Here is a 23,006-nt window from a genome sequence, read left to right on the forward strand (position 1 = left end):
TAAATAATAGAAAACTTTTATTCTCTTACTACGCTTAATGGGACCCACACGTATATATACATATCCATCCAGGAAAGAGGATTTGTGGCCGGTTACGCGGCCGTTTTGTTCGCGGCCGTGGTGTTGCCCCCCGCGCTGCCGGCTCGCAGGCTGCTGCCGGCTCCGGCGGGCGCAGAGGCGCTTCGGGCTGCGGGGCAACCGGCACAAGGCAGGCGGCACCCGCGCCGCGCCGGGCCGGAGCTGTTTCTAGCCCTGTACGTCTCACTCGCCTCTAACCAGCGCTTTTAATTCCCTTAATGAAAACACCGTCAGCCAATTAAGTAGCTGGCTGACAAACCCGCTCCTGTTTACTTAAAGTTCACGAAACTCAGCCAGTTGGAAAAAAAATAAAATGTCCATATTGAGCTATGACACTGTTATAAAATAAACGCCTAGTTTGGAAAGTAAACACGCAGTTTCTCTTGCTGTTTGTTTTTTAATAAATGTCACAGCACAGCAGCGCTCTGTTCGGCAGATGGGATTTCGCAATGAAAAAAATACCCTGGATTGGCTAAAATTGGACCTGTTTGCTTGAAAATAAGCCCCGCCAAAGCGTTGGGATGTGAGGTTTAGGTCAGGTTTAGGTGTCTCCCCGGCTGGGAGAGCGGCGGCGCTCACCGGTGGGTGTTTCCCCTGGGCTCACGGCACCGGGCAGCTTCCCCGTGCTATTTGCACAATTAAGTTATTTATTTGCTCTGATTTTAAAAGGGAAGGGCCTGGCTCGTTCCTCGGCTCGGGCACCCGGGGAGCCCTGCGTCACTGAACAAATAACGAACCTGGCTTACCAAATGCAAAGAAAAAAATCCCAATAAACCCACCCAAATAAGACAGATCTGCTCCCTGCCAATGCCCGCTTCCCGAAAAAAGGTCTCTCCTCTTTGGAAAGATGTCCTCTGCCGCCCGATTCCCCGTGAAACCCAGCTCGGGATGCGACGGCGGCTCTGTGGGACGCGGTGCCTTCTGCAGGCCGAGAGCCCAGGGCTTCCATCGCCTCCCTCCCTCGGGCCAGGGCTCTCCCTGCCCCGGGGGTCGCTGACGATTTCTGCAAGGTTTGTCTTCAAAAATTTGAGATTTAAGCACCAAAAAGAAAGGAGCGAGGAAGGGAAATGCTGGGCTGGTTCGTCTGTCTGTCGGGTATCGCCTCCGAGTGCCCCTCTCTCCCCTTGTCCCAGTTGTAGGGCAACGCGCGACCCCCAAGCAGCGTGGAAAACCAGCAAGTGAACAAAAGCAACCCCGCGTTTATTAGGGAAAAGCAACAGCCCTGATCTGTGAGCGGCCGGGCCGGTGCAACCACACATCCCCAGTCGCACAAGATTTTAAAAGCCTCCCCTAAGCCCCAGCCGCGCACACCTGACCTCATCTCCGCCCGGCAGCCCCATCCCTCCGGCGAACGCCTGCGCAAGCTCAGAACCGCACAGCCCTTCCTCCCCGCGCCCGTTCCCAGAAGCACCCAGTGCCGTCATTTCATAGCAAACCCCAAATCAATCACTTTCCAACGACGCGGCTCCCTTTACGGTGCACGGCCAGAGCTACCCGCTGACGGGAGCCATAAATGTACGCGTCTATCCCGCTCTGCAAACCAGAGTCTGGAAATTAAACCCCTTCCTACAGCCTCATCGCTTCTTTTTTTCTTCTTCTGTCACCCAAGGAGCTGCTTCGTTTCCTGGTAACTCCTTGTCCAGACCTTGTTCTCCCACTTCAACACCCCAGGAACGCCCTCCCTCTCGGATGGAGATGGAGTTGGAGCAGGCTCGCTTCCCCGCAGGACGGCCGCCAGCCAGGGGCCTGCCTCCCTCTGCTGATGGGAAATGAGACTACAGAGCCAGGGACACGCCAAAAACACCTCCACGAGACCCTGCTGCGGAAAAAGCACGAGATTCGGCTCTGCTCCTCTTGCCCCGGCACGGGTAGCTTCCCCTGGAGCCAGGATTTAGGCATCGGATTTGAGAAGATGAGGGCAAATGCAAAAAAAAAAAAAGCATCTTTGCTCAAAAGCAAAGACCATCTTCACATGGTGAGAATTCAACAGCCAGGGGTAGGTCCTCGGTATTTTTAAAACTAGGTTTTATTTTTACCTAAGATAAAGTCTTTCCGGAACACAGCAGCAGAACCGGCCCTGCCCCGCTCGGGGCAGCGCAGGACGGCGCAGGCTGAAGCGATTTCTCCTCGGGTGGGTCGGCCCCCCGCAGCGCTGTCCGCAGGCACGTTCACACCAAGCTTGGCAGGGGAATTTCCACAGAAGCCGCGGAGCTGGGCGCTGCTGGGGGGTCGCGGGGCTGTCCCACCCCAGCCGCTCCCCGGCCCCTCCTGGCCAGGCTCACCCCAGCCGGCTCCCTGCAAGAGCCGAGCTCACGGGCACTCCCCGCAGTCCGAGATGATCACCTTCTGCTTCGGTTTCCCGTCTTTGGTGCCCTGAGCCTTTGAGAAAAGGGCAGCAGGAATTAAAGGCACGAAGTCGAAGGGCGGGAAGGTCGGCTCTGTCCCGACCGTCCTGCTGCCGGCACCTACCTCGATCTGCCGCACCACGTCCATGCCCTCCGTCACCTCCCCGAACACCACGTGCTTCCCGTCCAGCCAGTCTGTTTTATCGCAAGTGATGAAAAACTGGGAGCCGTTGGTGTTTGGACCAGAGTTTGCCATCGATAAGAGCCCTGAGATCAAAAAGTGCAGCGTTATGGCTGGGGAGGGAGCGATGAGCTCCACACTGAGCCGCTACTTCAACCCAAACCCATTCCCATGCCCCGCAAAACGCTGCCAGTTTTAGGAGAGCCTCTGAATATTAAAATCCACAGAAACTATTGGAAACCAATTACATTGAGAAACACTTGCAAGCACGAAAGATGGAAAGTGGTGGAGACTGCTCATCTATTTTTAGTTGCAGTAATAGAAAAGCTGTTTGTATGGAGATAAACCTGTTTGCTTTTTGCTGCTTTTCGTAGTCACACTGCAACATTCCTCCTTTAAAATCAAAGCGGAAAGCAGCTTTGAAACTCTTTCTCCGCTGTGTAATACTGGACATTAACAGCGTGTGGATGGAGAGCACACAACGCGTTTCTGCTTGCTGAATGCCGGCGATACGCAACAGTCTGACTGCAGCAGAAGCATTTGGCCAGCGTAGATTATAATTCAGGGCTGCTACTATCAACACGGTCTAGGTCAAAACAGCCAAGCGTGGCCCCTAGATGATGGTGAGCCATTTTGCTCTCCAGCCCCTGCCTGGGGAGACGGCTCTACCTGGTCCCGTGTGTTTGAGAATGAAGTTTTCATCATCAAACTTCTTCCCGTAGATGGATTTGCCTCCGGTGCCGTTGTGGTTGGTGAAGTCGCCGGCCTGGCACATGAACTGGGGGATGATGCGGTGGAAGCTGCTCCCTTTGAAGCCGAAGCCTTTCTCGTGGGTGCAGAGGCAGCGGAAATTCTCTGTTTGGGGGCAAGGCGGAGAGAGGTGAGAGCTGCGTCGCAGCTGGAAGCCACCACGCTGGGGAGGCTGACCCTCTCCTCACCTACGGTCATGGGCACCACATCTGAGCGCAGGAGGATTTGCAGCCGCCCCGCGGGTTTGTTTCCGATCTTGATGTCCATGTAAACCTGAGGGTTGACCCGCGATTTCTTGGCAGGAGGCTCGCCCTGGGCAGGAAAAGAAAAAAACAAGTTGAGATGACAGTCCTCTGCTCTGCCGCCACAGACGGCTGGCCCCACGCTCTCAGTCTTCGGGACAGCAAGGATACAGATGGTTCCGGTTGTTTTTCCTACCTCCTGCACCTCTGGTTTGGGGGCCTCTGCTCCTGCCTCCTCTGTGTTCTCCTCCAGAGTCTTCCCCGAAAACTTCTTCAGCCAGTCGTCGTCTGACCAAACTGCGATGGCAAAAGGGAGGGTTAGAGCACAGGAACCGAACCAAAGAGCCAGGCGTGAGCACGCAGCGGCTGCACGGGTCAGGGTGCAGCACGGTGCTGGCGGCAGGATGGCAGCCGAGGCGTGGGAGCACTCGGGTGGCAGCAGCCTACCCCAAAAGACACAGCGTGCGGGGAAATAAGGGACAAAGTCATCCCTTCTTCCTCCGCACATCACCGGGCAGGGCAAGCTCTGTTCCCTGCGACAACCCCCATGCAGGGCAATTGCTCGGGATGGCCTTGGCCCCATCCGCTTTTACAGATGCGGCCAGACATGCGGGTAATTCTGCCTGCCACGTGTGTGCGTGCTGTGCCCTGCGTCAGAGGGCACAAAGGCAAATGTAAGTGCAGCCAGGAGTATTTCCATCCAAGGAACTGGGAGATACTTTTGGTTATTAGGTTATTTGGTTATCAAGATGCTGCTCAGATCCCCAAGATCCCAAATGGGAGGCAGAGTAGAGATCTCTGCCTCAGGGTCTGGGGAACCAGAGAGAAAGGCTGATGCACGAAGCTCTGAACATCCACGGGGATGCTCGCCTCTCCCGGGCACCGACTCACCAGGCCTGGATGATCCTTCCTTAATTCGCATTGGTTTGGCCAAGTTCACACGAATTGTCCTGCCGAAGAGCTCAGACTCGTTCTGCAGAGGAAAAAAAGCAGAACAAAGCCCACCAAAAGGTAAAAAATCACCGTGCCCCCCAAATCCCTGCAGAGGTCAGAGGAAAACAGAGCTTGCGCTCTCTGTGTGGCACACGCCACACAGGGCCTCGCTCCGTGCTACCGGGAAGACGGCAAAGCCACGCGTCTCCGCAGGCCGGTGGGAACAGAGTCCGTACCATGTTGTCAATAGCTGCCGCTGCATCCTGCCAAAATGTGAAAGAAAATCATTATTATCATTTCTTCTCTCTCTACCTTTAAAAACAAGGCTCAGCATACATATCCCCCAGCATTTCACTGCAATAAAGATTGCCAAAGGACTGTTTTCCTAAACCTCATCTACCCCAGGGCTGTAAGAACTGATGGATCTCGCAAGAGCCGTATCCAAACCAGCACCTGGGGCTGGTTCACCTTCCCACAACCAACCCAGTAAACCCATTTTACGTATGGTGCTTCATCGCTTACACCAATATTTGAGCGAGGAGGAGAGATCTCGTGTATAAAGCCCAGAACAGATTGTAAGATGGCAAATATATGACAGCCCGTGCTGCCCATGAAGCCAAGAAACCCACTGCTGCTGAGCTCCCGGGACAGCAGGAGAGCCCTTCGGGCCGCCGGCGGCCGTGCTTCAGCCCCAAAGAAAATGGGAAAAGCGGGAATTTGGAAAGGCCGAACGGCAGCTCCTCCTGCTTGAGGGCAATCCGAGGCTGTGGCTGGTGACCCCCGCCTGCTCCCATCACCTGCATCGCTGCGGGGAACCCACAACCCAGCGGGAAGAGGACCCAGCCCAGAAACACCGGGGGAGGAAGAGGAGGGCCCGAGTATTTGCCCTTTTCTCACCTCCGAGAGCTCAAATTCAATGAAGGCGAATCCCCGGTGCTTTTCTGGAGAGGGACAGAGAGAGAAGCAAGCGGTCACGGGCAGCGAAGCCACAGCGGGCCCCGGGCCGCGTCCCCCCGGCAGAGCCCCGCGGCCGGGCCCCTCCACGCACCGGTCTCGTAGTCCAGCGGGATCTGGATGTCGGTGATGTCCCCGAAGGGGATGAAGGCGGCGTGCAGCACCTTCTCGTCCACCTCCTCCGCCAGCCCGCCTGCGGGGCGGACAGCGGTCACCGCCTGCGGAGCCCGGCCCCGCCGGGGGCAGCCCCCGGCCCCGCCACTCACCCACGTACAGCACCCGCTTGGTGGCCGCCATCTTGCCCGCGGCCCGGCCCGCCCCGGAACCGCGCCCGCCCTTCCGCGGGGGAGCGGGGCCTCCCCGGCAGCGGGGGGGGGGGGCGGTTCCCATCTCAAATTTTTCAAGATAAACCGCGCAGAAATCGTGCAGGCTTTTAAAATCTTGTGCGACTGGGGATGTGTGGTTGCACCGGCCCGGCCGCTCACAGATCAGGGCTGTTGCTTTTCCCTAATAAACGCGGGGTTGCTTTTGTTCACTTGCTGGTTTTCCACGCTGCTTGGGGGTCGCGCGTTGCCCTACAACTGGGACAAGGGGAGAGAGGGGCACTCGGAGGCGATACCCGACAGACAGACGAACCAGCCCAGCATTTCCCTTCCTTGCTCCTTTCTTTTTGGTGTTTAAATCTCAAATTTTTGAAGACAAACCTTGCAGAAATCGTCAGCGACCCCCGGGGCAGGGAGAGCCCTGGCCCGAGGGAGGGAGGCGATGGAAGCCCTGGGCTCTCGGCCTGCAGAAGGCACTGCGTCCCACAGAGCCGCCGTCGCATCCCGAGCTGGGTTTCACGGGGAATCGGGCGGCAGAGGACATCTTTCCAAAGAGGAGAGACCTTTTTTCGGGAAGCGGGCAGTGGCAGGGAGCAGATCTGTCTTATTTGGGTGGGTTTATTGGGATTTTTTTCTTTGCATTTGGTAAGCCAGGTTCGTTATTTGTTCAGTGACGCAGGGCTCCCCGGGTGCCCGAGCCGAGGAACGAGCCAGGCCCTTCCCTTTTAAAATCAGAGCAAATCACCACCGTGTTCAAGGGGGATTCTTGCTTGTTTTACGAGGAAAACAGGACGGACACCACGGTACTTACAGCCAGAGATGCCGGGAGCCCTTTCTGCTCTCCGGGGACGCTCCGTCCGCCCGCTCCTGGGGTTTTCCAAACACAAACGAAGCCTCAGTTCCACTACGGAGCAGGCGTCGTCTCCTCCGGGGTGAAAAAGGCGTTTTAGCTGGCCACGCTCCTTCCGCAGAAGCGGCTGTAGTGTGGAGTCCAACTCCTCTTTCTTTCAGAATTGCTGCACGCTATATACTTACTTGAACAACACTTTTTATCCCAAAGGATCGCCCAAAATAGGTTACAAATCGTTTATGAACCCCACTGCCAAAACACAGCCGACTTCAGGGTATAAAATACCAACTGCCCTGCAATGACAGAACCATTGAGGAAAACATCCAGCTGAAAAACATAGAAATATATGCAAAGAACAGCAAAGTTTCTCCTCTCCAGCAGAGGATAAAAAGGAAGCCAACTCCCTTTTACACTTCAGTTGAGAAATACCTCCCAAACCCTTCTATTTGATCCCCACTCATAGTCATCTCCCGTTCAGACACTAACCAAACCCAACATAATCGTCCTGTGGCATAATTTTAACACCGCTGCTTCAAAACAGTGATCGTCCAAAGTTAACAAGCAGAATAATGCAATTAAAACCACAATTTTAATGTATCAATCATATGACAACTGCCTGCCAGTTTCATTTTACTAAGCCACATCACATTACTTATCAAATCTAGAGGAAAAAAAACAAAACACAGTGAAAGTTTTTATTCCTTTATTGATAAATGCTTTCCAGACTTTCCAAACTGGATTGTTCAGTTAAAACCAAAACCACAAAATACTTTCAACCTAAAATCCTCAATGTCCTGCTTAGAAGACACAAAGGGTAGCTCTGTTCTGACCACAAAGGAAAAGCTTGCAAGCCCAATTCCGGTTTTGGAAATCTAGAGCTTCAGAGTTGGCTTTTTAAATAAGATCTTAAAGATTAATTTACAAAATGCAATATAACTATGTGATATGATGCACGGCATTGAGATCTGCAGGACAGTGAAGAATCTCCAAACATCGGGAGCTGATGTCTATGAAGGGGCTATTTGGCTTCTTCGCATCCTAGATGAAGAGACGACAAGTTACCTCCGTGCAGCGCACCCCCCTCCAGGCTAGCGAACTTCCCAGCGTTACAAACCGTAAGGACCCCAGTATAATTTGCAAGGCAAGAAGCTGTTAACGGTTGTGGGTAATATCCATTTCTGATCATCTGCCAAGAAACTCAGACTCTTGAGCAGAGAAGCCACTGACTGGAGCCACTGAGAAATACATGGCTGAAAATGGAAGAACCCTTCATCGTTCTTCATTTTGAGTTGTGACATCCGACCACAACAGCCTCGCAAAAAGTACTGAAGACATCAATTCCAGACAACCCCCCGAAAACTGGATCATCAAAAGCAAGAAGAGGCATTCGAAGAATCAAAAACCTTATTCAGAAGTTAAACAAGAGCCAGCTTCAAACACAGGAGACTACATTTGCTTGGACAGAGCTATGCAGTGACGTGACATTCCTGACACCAGCACTTTACCAGATACTGTAGGCAGATGATTGTCAGGAAAAGGAACGGGCATTAGCAGCCTATTTAGCCCCACAGTCACTAGAACATCGTGTGTCTCTCGTTTTATTTCCCAGATTAGCAGTTTCACAAGACTTATCTCAACACGTTATTCCTTCCTTGACGTGTCAACTGCTAGGAACACTTCAGGGACTTACGCAACATCTTTCTGATGCTTAAAGTAAGGTTTCTGAAGAATATTTCTAAAGCTCCTGCAATAAGGACTCCATTGGGAAACCGCATTAGGTTTTTTTTTCCATTTTGCCTTGTTTTTTTTAAAGAGTGGACTAAAAGCAGCAAGTGCTGCACCCAGAGCTACACGGGCCTCCAGACTGGCTGCGTTCACTAACCGTCATGCTTTATTTACTCCAATTCTGGAAGCTTTAAGTGACGCTAAGGACCGAGACACTCACCAGTCTTCCTGGTTTAAGAGGTAGCAGCAACCACGCCCACCTTCTGGGCAGCTTCTTTCTTGGCTTGGTGAGCCTGCAACACTGCAACGGCCTCCTCCACCTCGGGGAGACAAGTTATTATGAGACCTGTTCTCTTGACCAAAGCCTCCCACAACCCACCCCATCTAAAGGAACGGGCCAGCTTACCTTTGACCGGAGGGATTCTGGAGACTCTAGCATGTGCAGCAGCTCTGAGTTGTCAATCTCTAGCAGCATTCCTGTGATCTTCCCCGCAAGGCTGGGGTGCATAGCTTGAATCAGAGGGAACAAACGCTCTCCTGGGGAAAAAAGAAAAAAAAAAAAACAAAAACGAGTTCAGACAGCCAAGTTTCAGTTAAAAAGTCATCTTTGAAACCCAAGGGGATTTCTGAAGTAAAACACGATCTGTAAGAACCGGAGTTTCACTTACCCAGCATCTGTTTCTGCTCCTGGGGAGGGGCAGCAGCCAGCATGGAGGCTGTTAGCGGTTCCTGTCCCTGCACATGCACTGCAGGCTGCGGGGCCTAGAGAAGGGCAGACACGAGGGTTCTGAAATAGATACTAGCCTGGTTGCTTCATATTTAGAGACAATAAGATATTCCCTCCTTCTAAAGCACAATCTTTGCCCAGCCTACAGCAGACTTCAGGTCCAGAAAAGGAGAGATAAGGCGCCCTTGGTTCACCAACACGCTCCCTCCAAGTCCTGAACTCAAAACTCCCTAATATCACACACGGGCACTGTAAATATCTTACAAAAACCAGATCAAACATTGTGAGACAAATATCACAATTGAGAAAGAGCAACATCCATGCCTGCTTTTTTTTACAACGCAGAGGTTTGTGGGAGAAGCAAACTGTGCCTTCAATGATACCCTAGGAAGGATTTGGCAACGAGGTGAGGGAATGAATGGTTGCAAAACGGGAAACCAACAAACCAAGAAAAATATCCTCACAGCAAGTCTGGGTAAGAAAGGGCCTGCAAGTACAAGACAGAGAAACCAACTAGGTTGTACCTAAGGTACAACTGCAAGGTTTTTAAATTCTAAATTACGATGCCTGTCTGGGTTATAAAAGTCGCTTGAAGTTTCTGTAAAAACCCTTCAGCTGCATGTAAAACCCGTTGGGCTGCAGCAGCTGCGGGGACTTCCCAGCCCAGACCCTCGGTTACCTGCAAAGGCTGTACAGCGGGGTGAGGGCTGCGGACACTTGAGGCATATTTATAAGGAGGAACCGCTCTGGGAGCGGGCGCAGCTACAGGCGGACGAGGAGCTAAATTCTGTGCTGCGGTGCCAACGCCTGCAAAAGAAGAGAAGAACAGAATTACAAACACCTGTAGCAACACGCAAGCAAGTTGGGATGTCTGATATTAACTGCTGAATTCAAACTGTGCTCTGCACAGTCTAATACTTCCTCAGAAACTGCTCTCCAAAATGCAACTGGAGGGCTATTCTCCCTAAAACTAAACCATGGATTCCACGTCCTGCACTTAAGATATTTTCTAGTTATTCGCTGGAATAAAATGAATTTGGATGCTCTACTCCAAAAACAATATCCATAACCTACAGAGCCTTTTTTTTTTTTTTCTTTTTTTGGAGTGGTAAATGTTGCAGAGGTGTAGAGATGAGCTCCAAACCAGTGGAAAGCAACCCATCTGGATTTCCACTGCTGTGCTGTAGCACCAACTGTCCCCAGACCTGCACTGCACAGCAAGGAATAGGAAAGATTCAGGTGCTGTCTCTGCCCCTTGCTCCAGGTGGCCTTTGGTTATCCGGATCTGACAACCATCTTTGGAAGTAAGAGTCAAGTCTCAATAGCATCCTCCTCCCTCACAGACAAGGGGAAGAGCCTGGGAGGCAGACACCTTACCAACTCGCTGGGCAGCGGCAGGGAGGCCACGAGAGGCCGGAGCATTGCCGGCAGGGGCCAGATGGCGCAGTGCTGGCCGTGGTCCAGACTGGCGCATGGCATTTGGCATTCCCTGGAAGCCTAATGGAAGAAATGAGGGGAAATCCTCAAAATAGAACTGACTGGCAAGTCAGGACAGTCAGCTACAGAAAGCAGGTCGGGGTTGTGCATGGAAAGGAAAGCATGCATTGTTCTCGTTGGAAAGTACAGCCCAGAGGGTCATACAACCAAAATATTGTCTCTAGCACGCTCACCTTGAGGTCTTCCCCCTTGCTGCCAGCGTGGGTTGGGTCTCATCTGCGTCATTTGATTGGGTGCATAGTAAGTGGGTCTGCTCTGAGCCTGAAGAAAGATCAGACAAGCTCAGAGGCAAGAACTAAGTGAATCTCAAACATTGTTTACAACATGGTTTGGCAGTTGTTGCCAGGACTCAACGCTCGATTCGCGTGAAGAGAACAGGCAGCTGGGAAGTCACAGAATTAACTCCACTAACTGCACCCCTCGTTAGGAGTTATTTGCTTATAGGCATAAGAAATGCTCAATGAGATTATTGCAGCTGAACCACCAAAGCTCCAAGACAGGTTAAAAAACCACACTAGCTCAGCTTACCTGGGGCACAGCAGGCATGAAATATCCCCCAGCAGCAGGCTGGAACTGATTAATAATCGTGTTGGCAGGCAAGGCTCTCATCCCAGCAATGCGCTGCATGTACTGATTAGTGAGATGGGCCTTTCGCTCTTCTTTCCTTTGTGCGAGAGCAACATACAACGGCTTTGAGCCCACGATTCGCCCATTCATCTCTGTCACAGCTTTTGTAGCTTCCTCTGGAGAGGAAAAGCAGACAAAGCCAAACCCTTTGCTCCGTCCATCTTCCAGCATCACCTGCAGTAAAGATCAATTGCTAGTGGAGTACCATTACAAGAACTCAGCCTGAGAATTCGTATTTTTTAAATGTCGGATTTCAGGCAGGTAGGACATAACTGTTGCAGAGGTGTAGAGACAGGTACTCGATAAATGAAAAGTCACCTGTCTGGATTTACTCTGCTTTTCTGTCAGCACCATGTGTCCCCAGGCCCACACTGCGCAGTAAGGAATGGGAAAGATTTGGTGCAGCCTCTAAACACACGTAGGGAAATGCCATTTCATGCTTACTGGGAGTCACCTCAGACAAGCGTGTTTGCCACCTCCAGCCTCCCGTTTCCACGAGGAAATGAAGCAAGTTTTCAGTAAAATCCCACCGAGACCCAGAGAAATCTGTGTATTTACGAGTCCAGATGCTCTCAGGACCACAATGACCAGGGGATACAAGAATTGCCCTTCAATCCCCTGTCGATAACAGTTCCTTCTTCAGGCTTTAAAATCCAAACACCCCCAAACCCCACAATACCTTGGCACTCGTTATTGACCCAAAAGGTGAGAACTCCTTCCTCAGTTTTTCATCATCTATAGTGTCATCTAGGTTTTTAATGTATAGGTTAACACCCTAGAAGGGAGAGAACAATAAGATATTCATAACGTTAAAGAAAATCTTGAGCACACTGACTGTTAGCATCCATCTGCCAGAGCTGTAATTAGTCTGAAAACTCTTAATTTAGCATAATGTTCCTTTCGTACCACCCGAAGCTGAAGGCGCTAAGTGTTGCAAAGGCGTAGAGACAAGTCCCGCTGTGGTGAAAGGGAGCTTGTCTGGATTTCCTCTGCTTTCCTCTTGCATCATGTGTCCCCAGTCCAGCACTAATCGCAAGGAGTGGGAAAGATTCAGATGCGATCTCTGACACGACCCAGTTTTGCCACAAATTAGAGAGACAACAGCAGGGGGTTATGCTGTCTCTTTCCATCCTTCTAGGTATCCCCATCTGAAAAGAAAGGGGACCGCATGACTGTTTTCTCATGTCCTCCTAAACATTTTATTGCCAAGACCATGCCCTGATGCCCTCTCTGTCCCAAACACCACGGAGTCGCCTTTGCATTGTCACTCCCAGGATACCTCATCGGACAATGACCGATTACTTCGTCAATTCCTTTCAAGTCTGCCGAGAGACTGAAAATGGTGGAAGTTCAGAAAAGGAACAGACTATTCACCTGGTACCGGCTGAGCCTCTCTTGTTTTAGCTGTTCAAACTTCCGTTTCAGCTCTGCCTGGCGCTCGACCTTCTTCTGTGCTCGGCCTACAAATACCATTTTCCCATTGATATCCTTTCCATTCATTTCTTCTACTGCCTGGACAGAGGGTTCAAGAGGAAACTGTCAACTGCCGAAACAAGACAGCATCTGATCCTGTTAAGAACAGGACTGTTCAAAGCTCACATTGTATCTCTTCCTGTTAGCCAATAAACCAGGGCTGCCCCATTACCTTTGCACCGCTTCCACGTAACAACGGCTAATTAAAGACAAACTGAAGTAATCAGGAGAGCCCATGCTGACACCACCACTGTAAGCGCTGGACTAACAGCAACTTGTGAATTTATCCCCACCTCTTCTTGCAATTAAGGCCAAATTTTAACAGGCGTTCTACTTAGGGAAGAGCATTTCTAAGCAATGTTCTCTATCTAGACGCCTTCCTCCTCCTGAAGCCCTGCATTGTAATATTTCTTCAGCAATTAACATCCTTGATTATACCACTGCACTCTGTGTGGATCTAGTGATCTGCAGAAATGCCCTTGAATTTCAAGCTAGTAAGGTGGAAAAGGTTTTAAGTCCCCACATCTAGAAGAGGTTATGCCTGAGGCAGAATTTTCTCTGATTTTAGTAACAGGCTCCTATGATAAACCAAGTTAGTTTTTCTTCTCTGAAGGTACCCAAGCAGCATAAAAACCAGTCATACCTTATTAGCATCTTCATGCTTTTCAAAGCTTACAAAGCCAAAGCCTTTGGATTTTCCAGTGGGGTCTGTCATCACTTTAACACTCAGAGTTTTACCTGTTACCAAGGGACAGGGTTAGTAAAATATCATAAAACTATTCCAAGACTATTAAACTCCATATAATAGCCCCAGCCTTCTCTCTCTCATCTGCTGGTCAGCCTCTGCCTCCTGTCCAACATTTGGCACAACTGCTACCCACACCTCAACTCTTTGTAATCCTCAGCCTCAAAGTGACCCACGTAGACCTATACGGATAGTAGCAGCACTGTCAGACTACCACGGGTCACGAAATTCACAGCCTCGTTAAAAGTGTTTCTGTGTTTACCATATTTGCTGAAGAGCTCTTTTAGTCTTTCATCATCCATGTCGTCCCCAAAGTTTTTAATATAAACATTGGTGAATTCCTTTGCCTTGGCTCCCAGCTCAGCCTCCCGCTCTTTACGAGACTTGAATCTCCCAACAAATCTGTAAGAAAGAATGAAGATCCCAATAAGCAGCTGGTTTTCAAGAGTGGAAAAACAATGTGATTTGCAGTGAGGCAAAAAAATGAGTGTGTAGTAGGAGCTGGGAATGGGGACAAGAAAGGGTGACAGGAGAAGGACAAAAGGCCACAGACCAACCAGAAAAATCACCTGTCCTATGGCGGAGAGAGTCGGACAAGGATGCCCACCCAGCTCTGCAGTGGAGAGAGCACTGGCCGCAGAAACCCACCCCCGCCCGCTAGCGGAGAGGGAGCAAATCAAGGCTTGGTTAGGGAAACCCACCAGCCCTGTAATGGAGGGGGAGCAGGCCATGGCTTGGGCAGGGTCACTCACCAGCCCTGTAGTGGAGAGGTAGCAGGCCAAGGCTTGGGCCAGGAGAACCAGTGCCTTGTGTGTCCCTGTTAATACCGAGATGCATCACGGTTCATGCGATCGTTGCTGCTTCTGGCTGTGACACTCACACTTTGCGGTCGTTTAGCAGCATGCCGTTCATCTTCTCGATGGCTCTATCTGCAGCATCCTGGGTCTCAAAGTGCACAAATGCGTAGCCCTTAGAGCCATTCTCATCACACACCACCTAGACATGTGGAAGGAAAACAAAACGTCAGCTCCCTGTCACGCTTAAACACAAGGCCAGCACACAAAAACAGGTTACTGCCAAGGCTCAGCACAGGGAAGACGTTGTGTGTGTTTCAGATTTGCACACTTCATGACCAAATCTGATGTAGCTTCAACGGTCAACTCTGCCTTTTAGAGACTGACTCTGGTCAACTCTGCCTTTTAGAGACTGACTCTGGTCAACTCTGCCTTTTAGAGACTGACTCTGGTCAACTCTGCCTTTTAGAGACGCCACTCCTCGCTTGGTGAAAGGTGTCCCTTTCGCTTCCTACACTGATCGTGTCACCGCTATAACAGAATCGGACAAAGTAACCACATCTCACCTTGCAGGACAAAATATTCCCAAACGCTGAGAATGTGTCATAAAGTGCCTTGTTATCAATGGATTTGTCCAGGTTCTTAATGAAGACATTCCCAACCCCTGACTTCCTCAAGGAGGGGTCCCTCTGAGACCACATGATGCGAATGGGTTTTCCTTTGATCACATCAAAATTCATGGTATCTAGAGCACGCTCAGCTGCAAGAGAAGTCAAGAACAGATTTCTGTGGTTTGTTAAAAAAATAAAGGTTTCCATCACGTGGGTGATAATTTTCTCTGAATTTTACTCAGCTCATGGAGACATTTGGGCAATATCACAGGCAACCAATTTCGATGACTTTTTAACTCAATGTTTCAAGGGAGGTCTTTGCAGCACGGTCACTAGACATGTTTAAGTATATAATAGGTTTAATAGACTATTTTAAATGTACATGATAGTAATGTTTTAACAACCACGGTAAAATGAATGTCAAAATGCCTGGGGTTTATTAGTTATATTCTTAATTATTATAAAAGTAAATTGCTGCACCCAAAGAAGGAAAGGAAAAACATGAAACCCTGGGGAAAAAAAAGGAAGTAACAAAAGTGACTGTTTGGCTTGTTTGCTCTTCGTGAAGCTCACAACCTATTTCTATTAAGAGAAAAGGATCATCTCCCTGTCAGGTCAGGGAAAACATGCACGAACACGTGGCTGGCTGGGAAGAAGACATGAGTCAGCCTCTATAACTTATGTGGCCAAAAAATTATTCCCAAGTTGCTCAATCTGAAGATGATAGCAAGAGCGGACAAAACTCTGGAAAAAAGTCCATATACCTGATCTGATCAACAGGGAAGTATTTATCTAAACTCTAAAACCCCTGGACTGTCATTCGAACTTACACTGAAACCCGCTCCACAATTCTATTTCTGCTACCTACCGATATATTAAAAGGATCATTACGTACACACATTAGGATCTTCTTCATAAAATTGAGATGCTTGGGACTCTTCCGTGCCAGAAAACACTCCCAGCATGGAGTGCGCAGAGAAAAAGAAGGGCTGTTAATGCCCAGCATGAAGCAGTGAAAGAGAGGGATAGACAGGCATTAAAATCAAGGAATATTAACAGGGCAGAACCCAAGTTTTCCAAATTTGCTTGTGTCAATTCTTCCAGGCCACCTTCACCCAATGATACTTACCGATTAGATTTCAGGAGCAGCAAATTCAAGGAAAATGCCAATTCAAACACCTTCTCCTTTCACATCACTGCTAGTGCAACCAGAATAACGACTCAGCATTTCATGGAACTCCAGTGAGACACTGCCTACAGAAGCCTCCTGCGCTCCCTACCCCCAGAGTCAGTTTCAACTACTGCATGGAAGTTTCTCGGAGTTTTTCATGTGCTTTGAAAATGTTTTTTGTTGTTGTTGCTACTTTTTAAATTGAAGTGGTGCTGTCGCTATTTTCCCCAGTCCTTCACACATACCCCCAGTTGGAAAACAACCTCTGATGGACTTCACTCCTGAAGTAGTCAGGCTTGCAAAAAAAAAAAATTAAGGAAGAAAGTTATATTTCCTACAACTCTACTAGCTCTGTTGAGTCAAAGGTGTTAAATGCAATTAACTGCCATGCTAAAATGATTCCTCAGCTGCTATTCTGAATCAATGCAACTGAGGTTCTTCCTGCAGTCCATTCCTAGTAGGCACTTCAGCAGGCGACTTGGTCCAGTTTGTCAAATTTGGCAGTGTTTATTTATAGCAGGGAGAGGTCCTCCAGAAGTATGTGTTGGCAAGGACACAAACTAGTTGCGTATACTATTTGCAGCAGAAACAGGGCTCCTGCTGAAAGGTGACAAGCAGATGAAGCAGTGGCACGCAACCAGGGGGAACTGTGTAACGCTCCGCAGCAGCTACCGAGATAGAGACTCGTTACGAACTTACTCCCAGTTCTTTCAAGCTTCCTAAGCATATACTTAAGCAGATACTATTGCACTGCTCTTTCAGTAGCTCACTAGTATTCCAGTCTATTATTATACTCTGCTTGAAATTCACTCAGACACTTCTTGTGAGCAGGGGTATAAGAAAGCCCTAGATGGATTCCCTGATTCGAGGGAGGTCTGCCATACCCACGGGTGGAAATGCAATCACATCACACCAGTACTGAAGACAACCTGTAAAGGATCAGCATGAGTTATGTGAATGACTCAGACGAGGCACATCTGATTCATTTCCTTAATCTGAGCAAACACCTTCTCATTTTCTTCTATTTAAGCCACAAAGCTTCAGCCACTTCAGTTCCTGTATCTGTTTCTCTCCCACTGGTTCCTGTCATCCTTCCAGCAGACTCAACTGCAACTCATATATAACATTATACACACTCTTAACCCCTTTCGGGCTTCCTTTTCATTCCTCTTCCATAGCCTTCTGGATAGGGAAAGCATATGAACACGCCTTGCAGCTTACCTTAGGCCTCAAAGTAATTAATCTCCCTTGCAGGCTCCCTGATGCAGAGCTAACACTATGCTGGAATTAGCAACCGTGGTTGAGCACCGTAAAGACAGATAACCGCACGCAGACACCAAGGTCCACCCAGGAGAAACTCTGCACAAGGAGTTTTATTCTGCAAGATGGCTGCTCTGCAAACCTCCCGGCTCTCGCTTACATCACTAAGCAAAAAAGACCCGACAACAAAAGCACATAGCACAAATTTAGCCACTTTTTTTTTTTTTTTTAAAAAAAAGAGATGTTGCATGCAGAACAGACTTAAATCCCTTGATTGCTGAAGTTAGAACAAAATGCTGTTGGTAATGAAGCATATACAAGTAACCGCTCTTCCCTTTTAGCTTCACACCTGCATTTACGTTACACAGGTCTTCTCTTCCATTGCCTTCTCGTCTTGAAGGAAGAGACAAAAGGTTTATCTATACTCTTCTACACCTTTCTTCAGAGACGCTTATCTAATCCCACCTCTGGGTTCCTTCTTGGCTTGGGAAATGTTCTGTTTTCTCTGTCCTTCCAGAACAGCTTATCTCTGTAGCCATATTAAAGTTTCTCTGCTTCATTATCTGAGTTGTCATGTCATGACTGTTGTCAATGTTATGAAACCCTGGAATGTAATCAAGTTGCATGAGAACACATGAAAAAGGAAATTCAGCTTTTCTTTCCAATGAAATGAGTTTGTTTTCTTTCCCTTCTTCACAGTCAAAAAGAATAAATATTAACGACCACAGCTGAGCCTGGACTAGCCAGAACTTTGAAGCATTTCCTTAATCTGCCTATCACAGCGTGACAGATTCAGTATTCAGCATTCACTGGTTACTACGCCAAAGAACTGCAATTGAAAACAGCAGAGCTTATTTTCACTAAAAATAACCTCTCTGCAGCAGACTACCAGTTAGACAATGCATGTCCAGAAAGTAACCCCTTCCAGGGTCAAGCATCACTCCATTAGCTAACAAAAAATGTAAAGCAAAACGCAAGCTTTGAATCAATTCGGACACAGGAACTCTGGAGGTACAGAGCACATCAGGATGCGACAGCGTGATCTCCCGGTGGCCCCATGTAATGGGGAAGAGTTCTGGCTACTTGACTCGCTTTGTGGTCTTTCTCTAGTCATACGGACAGAGTCTTATTTCCCACACAAAAAAGTTAAACCATTGTTTTCTTCAGATTGACAAAGCACTCCTCCTTCCACAAAAGGTGCCAGGGAAATGCAAACTATCATAGATCAACTTCTTTAACACCTACCACCACCTCAAGCATACCAACAATGTGTCCACCAGAACTTCCCCACAAGTTTTCAGAGTACAAAGCTTCCCGGTTACTTTTATGTGGTATTTTGTGGCATCTGCTATCACCCGTACATCAAACCAGGTCCCTACAGTGCTACAGAACACCCCCTATCTTTTCACAGATTCAGTAAAATGAAGTCCAAAGGCATTTCTGATTATGCATTCCCGGACAGAAATACAGATCCCTCCTTTTGGAAAGCCCTCATGCAGGCAGTACTGAGTACTGCCACCTTGAAAACAAAAGCCAAATTTCTGCATTTGACAATAAGAATTACATTCTTCATACGCAGGTCTTTGTTTCGGAGAGACCGCAGCACACCACCAACGGGCTCACCTTTCCAAAATTATCTGTTTATTACATTTAGTACAGCAGCTGTTTTTTACATATGCAAAGTAACACACACTGCAGTTTGCCAGACGGAAGAAAACAGGAGCATTTCAGAAGAGATCTCTTCATGAGGGCAGGAGGAGTTTGCGTATTTCTCCTTCCCGATATTCACTCAATGATTAGGTTTAAATCACTTGACCTTCTAAGACCTACCAGTAACAAGACACCACTTACTTTGTCAAAGTATCACTTGAAGTGCTGGGACTTCCTAAAATGTCTGCTGCCTCTCCAGGAGCCCAGAATGATGCTCCCTCCCTCTAAATTCCTGCCTACTTATTACCATAAAAGATTACCTTGAAATACATTGGAAGGCCACCTGTCTTCGTGTTTGTATGAGGTGCAGAACTTCTTTCTACTAAAGCAAGCACATGTGAGTAGCCACTCTTCCCTTTTAACACCATAACTACACATATTACACAGGTCTTCTCTAATTTAAGAGAACTTTATCTATAGTTTTGCACCCCATCTCCCCAACATCTATCTAATCCGAGCTCCGAGTTCCTTCTCGACTTTGTTTCTGCTGCTTGTTTTTATTTCTATTTCTACAGATCATAGCCTAGACAAAGGCAGGTGAGCCTGGCTAACTGTACCTTTGCTTGCACAGCACATGAACGGACCAAGGTAGTTTTAGAAGAGGGAGTCAGAGCAGACAGGTTCATCAGAGCAGGAGAGGACCACATATACAGGCTCTCAGGTTCTTTCCTTCTCACTGAGAAGTTTCAAAACACATAAATACATTGCTTAGCCTGCATAAAAAGCACTTCTGAGAGTCCCATGAATGAGAAATTGTGCGCTGGGGTGCAAGCTAGCTTTTTATCAGCCTAGCAAGAGAAAGGATCAGAAGCGCTCGATCAGATCAGTCAGCATCCCAAGGAAAGGACATGCAGAAGGTACTTTGACCTGGGAGAGGATGGAAGCTAGGGTGGCACATAGTGACAACAGACCACGTAAAATCCAAACATTCCAGCCAAGAGCTCAGTCCCAGGGGCTCTGCTAGCTTGCAGGAATACAAGTTTGTAATAACGTTTTTGTGTTCCACACAACAAACACTTTGATCCAGAGTCCATTTATTACCCTGTGCAACAGACAGACCACTCTCTGCTGTCTGTAAAAATGTAAAGCAGGATAACCTACTACAGGCCAAAGGAAAAGTTTACTTGCTGCTGAAGTCTGTGCTGTTGTGAATTGATTCTGAATTCAAGGGAAAAGTTCGCTTTCATCTATCCCTTGGATGTCTCTATCGCATATAGATACTGCTAAATCACAGCAGAGAGCAATAAACTTGCACCAGCCAACATGCAAGGGCTCTGAAAACTAGGGCAGAAAACGCTGACCCATTTTTCTTCCCAAAAAGACATATTCCAAAACGACCTCTTCTGTCCCATCTTTCACATGCTACTGCTGCTTCAGCTCTGGAATACCTACTTGAGCAGGAGCCAAATTAAAGTATGGAAAAAAAAAAAAAAAAAAGAGTCTGGCAAGAACAAATCAACCTGGCTTCTGCATGTAAGACAACCTGGTTTCCCACGCATTGAACAACGCATCTTCTTTCCCATTAATACAAGAATACCACTTCCCGGACTGGGCAACCCATCTGGCTGCTTGCACAAACGCAGCAACCTGCAGTCCACCAGAGCTCCCAAATATTAAACCGGAGTGAGTGGGCAGCCAGAGGCTCAGCCAGGCAAACTGAGCCTTCAACCAGGGCTGGCTACTCTGAACTTTTTCTGCTTGGATTGACCACACGAAGACCCACACAAATAGTGCAAACCTACACGAGAACGATGGGGGGCACAGTGGAGATTATTCTCTTATGCGAGCTGGAACAAACCCAAGTCTCCAAAGTTTAAAATAAGTAAGAGAGAAATAAGTCTATCAGAGGTGTTACCAAGATGTGCATTTGCAGAATATTTTGTAGACACCAAGCAGTAAAAAATATTCCAGCTTCAGTCACTAGAAGTGATTACTTACCCTGTAACTGTAACATTTTGGTACATGGCAATACACGGGAACAGCAGTGTGGATTAGTGGGGAAAAAAGTGAATAAAAGTGAAGAAAAAAGCCGTAGATGCGGTTGTATATCTCACTTACCATCTGCTGGCTGCTGGAAGTTGACGTAGGCATACCCAAGGGACCGGCGGGTGATCATATCCCTGCAGACCCGAATCGAGAGAACGGGGCCAGCGGGGCTGAACTTCTCGTAGAGCATGGCCTCGGTGACATCGGGGTGCAGGTCACCCACATACAGCGAGGCCATCGGGTAACTGCTGGCAGCTGTGTTCATCTTCCACCCAGCGCGCACTCCCACCGAGAACTAAGGGTTTTATTCTTGTGGTTTCTTTAAGTCAAGCTTTTCGTAAATATTTGAACTGAGGGGAAACTCAAAATCTTATTTAAAAGCCTCACTAAGCGGGGGCCTGCAGAAACAGCTTAGGAGAGGGGGGCTGGCAGAGGCCGGTGACCGGGGGACACCAGGCCCCGGGACAGAGAGCGGCCGAGGCGGGAGCAGAGGCCTGGAAATCAGCAAAAAACAAAGTTAAGCCTCCAGGAGAGCGGGGCTTGGATATGAAGCCAAAATGCATACGCCGGCACCTGAGCGTTTCTCCTGTCAGCTCTGGGGGCAAAACCCTCCTCGATCTCCCTAAAACCACGTCCCTTATTTTGCTTTAAGAGTCTAATTTAGCCCCGATTCTCCAGAGTGGAGGCCGTTAGATTTTCTGAGGTTAAAAAAAAAAAATAGTAAAAATAATCCTCTCTGTAATATATATTTATACGAACCTTTCTTTTAAAATTAAATCTTCTCTGCTAGGTTTATATTATATATATATATATCTATAAAAAACAGAGCGGCTCTAGTGGGGCAATAAATAACACGCGGCGGCGGTTGCGCGCCCAGAGGGGCGGCCGGGCTGACAGGAGGGAGCGGGCCGGAGCCGCGCTCGCCCGGCGCCCCCGCGCTTCCCCGTGCCCTCCCTGCCCTGCGGTCCCGGCCCGGGGCGGCGCTGGGCCCGGACACCGACTCACGCACTGCGGGCCCGGCGAGCGGAGAGGCGGCGGCGGGCGGCGGGCGCCCCTTTATAGCCGCCGCGGCGGCGTGAGCGGGCCGCCGTGCCGCGGAGAGGAGGCGGCGAGGCCCGGCGGGGAGCGACCCTCGCCGCCCGACGCGTCGCCGCCGCCCGCTGCAGCGACCCCAGCGGGGGGGAGGACCGCAGCCCGCCCGGCCCGAGGCGAGGCGGGGCGGGGCCAGCGCGGGCTGACGGGGGCGCCCCCGCTCGCCATTTTGGGGTCGCCGCTCGACGACCCTCAGCGGGGACATGGCGGCCCGCGGCCCCTCAGCATTCCCCTGCCATCGCCCTGGCTCCAGCCTCCTCGTGTGCCCCAGGACAAGCCGGGCCTCCGTTTCTTTCCGAACCGCTCAGGAATCGCAAATCCCCCCCTGGGGAAGTTCTGGCCCCTCACGACGAACGTGCGGCAGGAGGGACTGGTGCCACACCGCCAGTCAGACCCCAGCCCCTCGCCGCTCCTCAGCGAGACCTGGTTTTCCTCAGGCTGCCCAACAGCACCCACCCCTCACCTCTCAGGGATGTCCATCTCCCCCAAGCCAGCAACCAACCCAACAAATAAGCACACCACCTTCCTAATCCTTCAAATCTATATGGTTGCCATCAAAAATGGCACCCGGGCAGCGTTTGGAGGACAGCTGTGCAGTCTCACAGCTCAGTCCGCGTACTGATCCCATGGCGGCTCGAGCGACACCAAGGTCTTGTCCCTGCCCGGGGACGGCGGGCCAGGTTTAGAGCGAAACGATCCTCTGCGGGCAGCTGGCAGGGACACGCACCCACAGCAACGCCCCCCAGAAGGGTGTTTTTGGGGTTGTTTTCCATCCCATCCCCATCCTCTGCATGCGGATGCCTCGCAGGGCAGCTCAGTCCCACCACAAAACACGAGGGGCCCGGGGGGAGCCTCCTGCAGAGAGTGGGGCCATGGGGCTGGGACCGGGCAAGGAGCAGGCCGAGCAGAGCAATGCACCAAGACAGCGAATA

General features: G+C 49.6%; 2 protein-coding genes across 2 annotated transcripts; both read right to left on the reverse strand.

Moving 5' to 3' along the window:
• Positions 1-1,874: 1,874 nt before the first annotated feature.
• PPIE (peptidylprolyl isomerase E) lies at positions 1,875-5,796 on the reverse strand. Its single transcript, XM_082329382.1, has 11 exons — positions 5,750-5,796; positions 5,578-5,676; positions 5,427-5,470; positions 4,766-4,792; positions 4,488-4,569; positions 3,793-3,893; positions 3,543-3,666; positions 3,274-3,459; positions 2,548-2,690; positions 2,115-2,457; positions 1,875-1,894 (listed from the first exon to the last, which is right to left on the reverse strand). The coding sequence occupies exons 1-10, from the start codon at positions 5,778-5,780 to the stop codon at positions 2,389-2,391; spliced, it is 906 nt and encodes a 301-aa protein (XP_082185508.1). The 5' UTR covers positions 5,781-5,796; the 3' UTR covers positions 1,875-1,894; positions 2,115-2,388.
• A 1,558-nt stretch (positions 5,797-7,354) lies between these two features.
• PABPC4 (poly(A) binding protein cytoplasmic 4) lies at positions 7,355-21,807 on the reverse strand. Its single transcript, XM_082329586.1, has 15 exons — positions 21,055-21,807; positions 14,811-15,004; positions 14,331-14,446; positions 13,713-13,852; positions 13,349-13,443; positions 12,607-12,744; positions 11,912-12,007; positions 11,134-11,406; positions 10,779-10,866; positions 10,486-10,605; positions 9,788-9,915; positions 9,050-9,143; positions 8,788-8,918; positions 8,602-8,701; positions 7,355-7,694 (listed from the first exon to the last, which is right to left on the reverse strand). The coding sequence occupies exons 1-14, from the start codon at positions 21,245-21,247 to the stop codon at positions 8,615-8,617; spliced, it is 1,893 nt and encodes a 630-aa protein (XP_082185712.1). The 5' UTR covers positions 21,248-21,807; the 3' UTR covers positions 7,355-7,694; positions 8,602-8,614.
• Positions 21,808-23,006: the final 1,199 nt, after the last annotated feature.

Source organism: Platalea leucorodia (assembly GCF_965183815.1).
Source record: "Platalea leucorodia genome assembly, chromosome: 18".
NCBI lineage: Eukaryota > Metazoa > Chordata > Aves > Pelecaniformes > Threskiornithidae > Platalea > Platalea leucorodia.

Bases quoted from the DNA above. Each gene is read 5' to 3' on its own strand.
- PABPC4 (XM_082329586.1), bottom strand. From the start codon at position 21,247: ATGAACACAGCTGCCAGCAGTTACCCGATGGCCTCGCTGTATGTGGGT. The intron at 15,005-21,054 runs GTAAGTGAGATA...CTTCTCTTGCAG, and splicing joins CTTCCAGCAGCCAGCAGATG to CTGAGCGTGCTCTAGATACC. The intron at 12,008-12,606 runs GTGAATAGTCTG...TCTCCCTTCTAG, and splicing joins AGAGGCTCAGCCGGTACCAG to GGTGTTAACCTATACATTAA.
- PPIE (XM_082329382.1), bottom strand. From the start codon at position 5,780: ATGGCGGCCACCAAGCGGGTGCTGTACGTGG. The intron at 3,460-3,542 runs GTGAGGAGAGGG...GCCCCCAAACAG, and splicing joins TGTGGTGCCCATGACCGTAG to AGAATTTCCGCTGCCTCTGC. The intron at 2,691-3,273 runs GTAGAGCCGTCT...TTTTGATCTCAG, and splicing joins TCTCAAACACACGGGACCAG to GGCTCTTATCGATGGCAAAC.